Source organism: Trichogramma pretiosum, unplaced genomic scaffold, assembly GCF_000599845.2.
Source record: "Trichogramma pretiosum strain Unisexual culture from Peru unplaced genomic scaffold, Tpre_2.0 scaffold22, whole genome shotgun sequence".
Taxonomy (NCBI): Eukaryota; Metazoa; Arthropoda; class Insecta; order Hymenoptera; family Trichogrammatidae; genus Trichogramma; species Trichogramma pretiosum.
In genome coordinates, this window is record NW_019640932.1 from 815,125 (window position 1) to 822,959 (window position 7,835).

The 7,835-nt window shown below is 30.5% G+C and overlaps 3 protein-coding genes across 5 annotated transcripts; 2 read left to right on the forward strand and 1 right to left on the reverse strand.

Annotated features, from left to right (window-relative positions):
- The first annotated feature begins 396 nt into the window (after nucleotides 1-396).
- Nucleotides 397-1,630, forward strand: LOC106648855. 3 transcript variants are annotated; one of them, XM_014365989.2, is made up of 5 exons: nucleotides 397-610; nucleotides 764-969; nucleotides 1,042-1,165; nucleotides 1,246-1,447; nucleotides 1,531-1,630. In XM_014365989.2, the coding sequence occupies exons 1-5, from the start codon at nucleotides 545-547 to the stop codon at nucleotides 1,551-1,553; spliced, it is 621 nt and encodes a 206-aa protein (XP_014221475.1). In that variant the 5' UTR covers nucleotides 397-544; the 3' UTR covers nucleotides 1,554-1,630. The 3 variants fall into 3 exon arrangements, with proteins under 3 accessions (XP_014221475.1, XP_014221476.1, XP_014221477.1); XM_014365990.1 differs by having other exon boundaries at nucleotides 1,511-1,556; XM_014365991.2 differs by having other exon boundaries at nucleotides 527-610; nucleotides 759-969; nucleotides 1,531-1,620.
- Nucleotides 1,631-1,633: 3 nt separating this feature from the next.
- On the reverse strand, nucleotides 1,634-2,407 carry LOC106648856 (N-alpha-acetyltransferase 38, NatC auxiliary subunit). The gene is made up of 2 exons (XM_014365992.2): nucleotides 2,113-2,407; nucleotides 1,634-2,042 (listed from the first exon to the last, which is right to left on the reverse strand). Exons 1-2 carry the CDS (start codon nucleotides 2,197-2,199, stop codon nucleotides 1,797-1,799), a joined length of 333 nt encoding a protein of 110 aa, XP_014221478.1. The 5' UTR covers nucleotides 2,200-2,407; the 3' UTR covers nucleotides 1,634-1,796.
- Nucleotides 2,408-2,506: 99 nt separating this feature from the next.
- LOC106648836 (vam6/Vps39-like protein) lies at nucleotides 2,507-6,279 on the forward strand. Its single transcript, XM_014365954.2, has 7 exons — nucleotides 2,507-3,032; nucleotides 3,109-3,291; nucleotides 3,364-3,882; nucleotides 3,956-4,200; nucleotides 4,273-5,455; nucleotides 5,515-5,947; nucleotides 6,018-6,279. The coding sequence occupies exons 1-7, from the start codon at nucleotides 2,963-2,965 to the stop codon at nucleotides 6,076-6,078; spliced, it is 2,694 nt and encodes an 897-aa protein (XP_014221440.1). The 5' UTR covers nucleotides 2,507-2,962; the 3' UTR covers nucleotides 6,079-6,279.
- The last annotated feature ends 1,556 nt before the right edge of the window (nucleotides 6,280-7,835 follow it).

Genomic DNA, 7,835 nt, shown 5'->3' on the forward strand with positions numbered 1-7,835 from the left:
ATAGAAACAATTTGAAAATAATTTTTTAATTAGTGCAGAGAAAATACTGTGCAATAGAATGAATGCATGTTGATAATTTTCAAAAAAATTGAATGAGTTGTTTATTTCTGAAAGATATGTATGTATTATCTGGAAAAATGAAAATTGTATGCTAAAGCATTTAGTTAGTTAATTATATTTATTATTTGATTTTTAGATATGAAAAAATGTTGCATTTCTCTATAAATAAGTTACAACTTTGCTACAAATAATTTTTCATTCTCATAGATTTGTCAACTAAAATTTTTGTTATATTTTGAGTGAAAATTGTATTTATGAAATTTAAAAAAATAATTATGATAAATTAATATATTCATTCAAATTTTTCATAAATTAAACTATTATTTTTGCAATTTTTTCCCCTCTACCGTTGAAAACGCAACTTATCTCACTTGATACCGTAGGTAATAGGTACCATGACCAGTCCTTAACCTCAACATCAAAATTGTGTTCAATGTAAATATGATCAACCAAATTTCTGTTCCATTATTATCTATAATCTATAATGGCTTTTAGACACGGATTCAAAATTTTATTTAGAAGATTGAAACCTGTTCACCCTTTGATACTCGTAAGAAATCTTTTATGTCAAGATTTAATATACACTTGAAGTCACTTTTGAAAACTTGACTCAAATAATTACTAGATTATACATTCAAATTTTAAAGAAAACAATTTTTTAAATATTTCTATTGACAAATAATTTTGCATGTGCAAAGTGTAGTATGGAACCACTGCATCAATGTTCATCAATCCCAATCCTCCAAAAGATCCAACTCATGAACAAAAACTTAAATTTGAAACTCCTGACGCATCAAACCTTTCTTATGATTATTTGATAAAACAATCAACTTTGAGTGCTGTGAATAGTGCTTCTCAGGCTTTGACATTGACTTATTCAGCTATAGAAAGCAATAGTAAAGATTATAGGTAAACTTGGTAAATGTAATTTCTATGGCACCTATCACTTTTATAAATATTTATTTCAAATAAATGTTTTAGAGTGCTGTTGACTCGACTAATAGCCTTGATGAATGAAGCAATAATGCATCCAGTAACTGATTCACATTGGGATGAAATCCTTGAAATTCGATACCAGATGCAAGAAAAAAAGAAAATCATCATGGTACCAAATAATCAAAAGTTTACTATAAGCTTTTCAATAATTTCCATGTAATGTATCCATGTCCATATTATGATTTTTAGCAATTTATTTTGTACATGGAATATGTACATAAAATGGCTGAAGCTGCTTCAGAAATAAGCTTTTTGGCTGGAATGGATAATTTATCTACAACATTGACACAAAGAATAGATGATGCATTGGGAAAAATTGAATTTGAAAAATCTAATAACTCAAAGTTGGAAGAAGAATACACAAAAGTCCAAGAAGAAACCATTAAAAGCAGTAAGATTTTCTAAATTATCAATATTTAAAATTTTTTTTTATAAAGTACAATAAAAGTATAAGGAAAATAAATTATCATTTAGCTGGAAAAGGTGTAAGTGAATGAAACAACTCAACAATACAAGATCTCAAAACAAAGAATAAAGATTTATAGTTATGGTTTAGCAAATAAGAAACTGTTATAAATTGTATATGACTTAATAAATGTTTATTTACAACTTTTGTACAAGGCTTATGTCATATTATAATTGAATGAACATTTTTCAATGAAGACTGATCATCTCCAGTATACTAAATTCATAAATAAGCTAAGTAAATAAAAAATATGAATTAGTTCAGATTTTCATTCTTAAACATCCAAGTGGATTGATACTATGTGCCTTCCTGGTACCATAACCAATCCTAAAGTTCTTGCTTCAAGGTCTAAGTTATCTGATAAATATTCGGCACAAAGTCCTAAAATGATGTTTGCATCTCTATCAGTACACAAAAACGAACCAATTAATATTCGTCCATCTGTCATTTTTATCCATAGACGTCGATTCAACCAACTTCGTAATTTTTGTCTACCTGGCGAGTCTTTTAAATTAATGGCCTAAAAATTATTCATAATAAATTTAATACACCACAACCTTAAAAATTATAAACAAAAAATAACCACTAACTTCGTTGACCTCTCCATTTTCATTGATCTTCTCATCATTCGTAATGATATGATGATCAGTGTGCTGGTCTTTTTCTGATGGGTCCATTGGAAATAAAAACAAGAATTTCTCTACAATACTTCTAAATGCTTTTTAATAACTATAACTTTTAATTTTCATTTTTAAAATCAGCAGTGATAATCAATTAAATTTTATATTTTGCAACCTAAACCGACAATAAAGACGCGATGTATTATTGGTACAAAACGTGGAATACGTTAAATCTGTCGGCAGTCGTTTATAGCAGAATATGAATAGTTAGCAAAATCAGCTTGGGAAAATGGGAAATAAAACCAAAATCCGATCCGCCTACATAGTGTCTCCACCTATCTAAAGTCAGCGCATGTTGTGTTCTTAGAATATGTACACATAAATGTCACTTGACAGGTACTATAAATATTAATGGAAATTACCAATGTCTGAATACACCGCAAGATTTTTATTTGTTTCATATTTTCACTTATTTTTATTATTTGAAAATTACAATGACATCAATAAATGTGGTATTTTGAGACATTTGATAGAGGTTACATGTTTATTATTATAAACAGCTGATATGATGATTAATAACTGTAAGTGTGCGTGTTGTACAACTCAGGGTTTTACTTCTTTGTGCTTTGGAAACAAAAAATCAGTCTGTAAAAATCTGTAAAGAAACTTTCTTCTGGAGTAAACAAAAAAGATTTTTAATTAAGTTGGCTATAAAAATTTTCATTACAAATTTTGATTTGCTAAGTTGATGGATCTTTATTAATTTATGCATTTACATAATAAATCTTAAGTGACTAAACCAAAAATTATATAAATCAAAATGCATGAAGCATATGAGGCAACGCTAATGCTCAAATTGGGTGTTCAAATAGAATCTATGACAGCTTATGGTATGCACTATTATTTGATAAATCCTATACATACATAACAATCAATGTTTTCAATCATGATAAAAATGAATTTCAGACGACTACTTATTAATTGGCACACGAGAAGGACATTTGTTGATGTACAATGTTGCTTCTAATGATTCTAAATCAAATGAAAACAAAAATCCATCATTATTTCGTTACAGTAAAAACTTCAGCAAAAAACGTATTGTGCAAATAGCTGTTGTACCAGAGCATAATTTACTGCTTCTTTTAACAGGTAAAAGTCAAAATATAATAGTGTTGATATTATTTTTTGAAAATTAAACTTTTTTACTTTTTTTATATTTAGATAACATAATCTGTATTCATGATTTGAACTCAACAAATTTGAACCAAATTTGCCAGCTCCAAAAAACTAGAGGAGCTTCACTGTTTGCATTAGATGTCAAGAAACATGAAACAATGACTGGTGAAAATACTGTTGTAAAATTATGTGTTGCTGTTAAACGAAAATTACAGCTATATTTTTGGAATCAGAAAAAAAAAATGTTTGAAGAAATCTTTAATGAACAAGCACCAACTTCTGACATACCTAGAGAATTATCTGTTCCAGATATACCAAGAGAATTGGCTTGGTGTGGGGAAACTTTAATTTTAGGCTATCGAGGATTTTCATATTCTCTCATGGATTTTCAAGGAAAATCGAAAGAACTTTTTCCAACAGGAAAAGCTCCAGAACCTAGTATTACCAGAATATCTGATAATACATTTGTTTTAGGAAAAGATTCACAATCACTTGTTGTGGATACTAATGGTGAAATGTTTCAACATCATCCTGTTAAATGGACAGATTTCCCTTGTGCCTCTGGTATATTAATAATTATCATCTATTAAATCTATATTTTTGAAATATTTATCGATAAAGCATAATTTATTTTTAGCTTGGGACGATCCATATCTTTTAGGAATTGTTCACGATTCCCTAGAAGTATATACTCTTGACAGTTGTATGCATGTTCAAACAATTCCAGAACTTAATAAGGCCAGATTAATTTGTAGATGTAAACAAGGTAAAGTTTATGTTGCATCTATGAGTCAAGTTTGGAGTATTAATGCTACTGATTTTGCTCAGCAAATCAGAATCTTGCTTGAACAAAGTCAATTTCAGTTGGCTCTAAAGCTTACAGTAAGTTTGAATAAAATTATATTAAACTGGAACTTTTTGTGCAAGATACTATTCACCAAATAATTTTTTCAGAATCTATCTGATTTATCAGAAGAAGAAAGAACAAAAAAAACCTATAAAATACAAACACTTTACGCTCATCACTTGTTTCGTAATAAAAAATTCAGAGAAGCAATGGAACAATTTTCAAAATTAGGAACTGATCCATATGAAGTAATTAGACTTTTTCCAGATTTGGTGTCACAAACTCCAAATTTGAATGAACCAAATGAACCTGAATTACATTCGCTTAAACTTCAAGATAGAGATCTAGAAAGTGGATTGTTGGCTTTAATAGATTATTTAACAGAAGTTAGGTATAAACTTATAAACAATAAAGACAAAGAAGCAAATGAAAAAATGAAAGGCAAAAAAATAAATCCTGGTGAAGAATTAAAAAATATGACATCAGTAGCAACAGAACAATTATTAAAAATCATCGATACAACTTTACTAAAATGTTATTTACAAACTAACGATGCATTGGTCGCTCCACTGTTGAGATTAAATCATTGCCACTTAGCTGAAGCTGAAAAGACACTTTTACAGCATCAAAAATATCCTGAACTTATAATTTTATATCAAACAAAAGGTCAGCACAAAAAAGCTTTGGAATTATTAGAAAAACAATCAAAAGAAAGTGATTCCAGTCTGAAAGGTACAGAAAGAACAATACAATATTTACAGCATCTTGGTAAGGACCATATGGAACTTATCTTAAAATTTTCAAGTTGGGTTTTGGCCCAAGATCCTGATGAGGGTCTTCGAATTTTTATGGAGGACGTTCAAGAGGTAGAACATCTTCCTCGTCCTAAAGTTCTTGATTATTTATTGCGTTGTTATAAGGATCTTGTTATTACGTATCTTGAGCATGTAGTACATGTTTGGGAGGATACTAATCCTCTGTTTCACAATGTTCTTGTTCATCAATACAAAGAGAAATGTTTAGCAGCTCAGGCTCCAACGGCAACACCCGCTGAAAAGCAAAACATTCAACATATTAGGCAAAAGTTGCAGCAATTGCTAGAAAAATCTCAACATTATACTCCAGAAACAGTATTGAGAGATTTTCCATTTGACTGTTTGTACGAAGAAAGAGCAATCATCTTGGGAAAACTAGGCAAACACCAACAAGCTCTGGCTATTTATATCAATTTGTTAAATGATGTACCAAAAGCAATACAGTATTGTAATAATGTGTATTCAAGATATCAAAGTAAGTGGAAACATGTAAAGTCTTGGCCAATAGTAATTTTTAAAAATTTGTTATTGCAGCTCAAACGCCAGCAGAACGCGCGAAAAATGCTGAAAACTCCGAGGAAGTTTATGTGACGCTTATTCGTCAACTCTTAAAACTTCAGGATAACGATATTGACTTGATGCTCGGAGATGGAGCATGTGCTAGACCTAGTCAACCAGATCTAGAAACAGCTCTGGAATTATTAGAAGAACATGCGTCGAAAATCGATCCAATTAAAGCACTCGCAGTATTGCCGGATTCTGTACCGATTGGGCGCATCAAACATTTCCTAGAAGCTAGCTTACATAAAAAAATAACCGATAGAAGAAGATTGCAAATACTAAAAGGTCTCTTGTATGCCGAACATTTACAGGTTCAGGAACAAAGAATGCGTGTCGAGAGTCAGAGTGTCCTTATGACAGAGTTCAATGTTTGCCCTGTTTGTAAAAAGAGATTTGGAAATCAGAGGCAAGTATATTTCTCTTATGTCGAATTGGCTATCTTATAGACACAAATTAAATTTTGATTTATTTTTCAGTGCTTTTGCAAGATATCCGAACGGAGACATCGTGCATTTTTCATGCCAGCGTAAAATATAAAGAACTGCTTTTATTTAAACGAAAATATTTAGTATGTAAGAAATGTCAGGACTATATTTCGATCCTAAAATGTATTGAAAAATGTTGTATAAAAATTTTATAATCATGTATTTGTAAATATGACCAACGAATCTGTTAATATTTTGTTCAACAATATATGGTTGATTCTCCCGAAATCTGCTTTTTCGGGTATGGAAAACGAAAAAATGGTGAAAATTTTTTTGTCATATTGAACGGCGCGAACTAGTTTACCCTTTTTTAAACCATAAAATATGAATAATTATTGAATCTGGGGCTTTGAGATTTCGTTTTACGAAAACTATGTCCGATTTTATGCTTAAAATCGACTATTTTCGGTTACGGAGGTGACACACACGGAGGTGACAAATCGCTGCTTTGATCAACTATGTAAGAAAAATAAGAAACGCACAAAATTTTCCGCACAACCCGAAATTTGGTCATGAAAAACGAGTCTTTTGACGGGGCGAGCGGTTAAAAAGAATGATCATAGCTCGAGATATTCATGTCCACGGAGGTGACCGTTTTTTTGACACACGTGAATTTTTCAATAGAATAATTATCGCAGCATCGATAAAATGTAAAATTTGAACCCGCAACATACACCAATCGAAAGCTGGGCTATAATACTTGACATTTACGTATTTAGCGACATCAAAAATGAGTTAGCGACCCAAAGCAGGCGGTATGTTTGAAATTATTCAGAAGCATGATTAAAATCCGAGACATTTTTCAATTGCGTGGGAAATTTTTTTAAAACATTTTTCAAAGCCCTATAATAGACTTAAACTTTACTCTGGATGTATAGAAGCTGGTCTCATAGTTATTATAGGGTCAGGTGCTAATGAGAATGCATGGTACATGCAAATAGAGTTGATTTTGAGATGTAGACATGCCACGGAGGTGACATTTGGCATGTATATTTTCACGGCAAATTTAACTGACCCTAAAAAATTGAAATATTTATGTCCTATCATGAAGAATACAACAATATTGAATGAATGACCGAGCCAGTTTTGGCTCATCTTCACTAGTTTAAGAATATGGCATAAAGACATGCAAAAAGCAGATTTCAGGAGAATCAACCATATATGTAACCGCAATTCGTACATGAAACACATATTAACTAGTTTTTCATTAAAAAATATAGGGATGAATTGAAAAGCTTAAATTATTCGTGTTAGTTTCAATTTAAATACTTTTTTTAAGCAACATTTTGGCTAAATCTTAGGTATTATCACATTCTTAATCCTTCAAATTAAAAAAAATGTTTATCGAGCTCGTGACAATAATTAATTAGCACATTTCAATTATATTAATTTCAAAGGGTTAAAAAAATTAATGTATAAAGGCCGAGTATCATCGTATCATCCGTGGGTTGGGGCGTGACCGCCCGGCTGATGATGTCATAGTACCAGACGTGTGCCATGTCTTCGAGCTATAATGTATGTACACAGGAACGTAGCTATTTATGATTGAGCCTGTCCTTGCTTTTTAACGAAATAAAAATTATAATTTTTTATTCCTTGCAGTTTAATGCATTGCATTATGCATTTATGATGAAAGGACTATAGTTGATCTTTTAAGCAAATTTAGAGTACAGTTTTTCATTCATAATTTGATCACAATAAATTGAAGGTTTTTTGTACTTTATTTTTTTTTTAAATTGATATAAAGATATAAATCTTAAACATTTTTAACCATCGCAATTTAATTTTGAGGTAAATAATGATCGTTAT

Coding starts and splice junctions, on each gene's coding strand:
- LOC106648836 (XM_014365954.2), top strand. CDS start 2,963: ATGCATGAAGCATATGAGGCAACGCTAATGCTCAAATTGGGTGTTCAA. Junction 5,456..5,514: donor TGTGTATTCAAGATATCAAA/GTAAGTGGAAAC, acceptor TTGTTATTGCAG/CTCAAACGCCAGCAGAACGC. Junction 5,948..6,017: donor AAGAGATTTGGAAATCAGAG/GCAAGTATATTT, acceptor TTTATTTTTCAG/TGCTTTTGCAAGATATCCGA.
- LOC106648856 (XM_014365992.2), bottom strand. CDS start 2,199: ATGGACCCATCAGAAAAAGACCAGCACACTGATCATCATATCATTACG. Junction 2,043..2,112: donor AAAATGGAGAGGTCAACGAA/GTTAGTGGTTAT, acceptor AATAATTTTTAG/GCCATTAATTTAAAAGACTC.
- LOC106648855 (XM_014365989.2), top strand. CDS start 545: ATGGCTTTTAGACACGGATTCAAAATTTTATTTAGAAGATTGAAACCT. Junction 611..763: donor CTGTTCACCCTTTGATACTC/GTAAGAAATCTT, acceptor TGCAAAGTGTAG/TATGGAACCACTGCATCAAT. Junction 1,166..1,245: donor AAAAAAAGAAAATCATCATG/GTACCAAATAAT, acceptor TATGATTTTTAG/CAATTTATTTTGTACATGGA.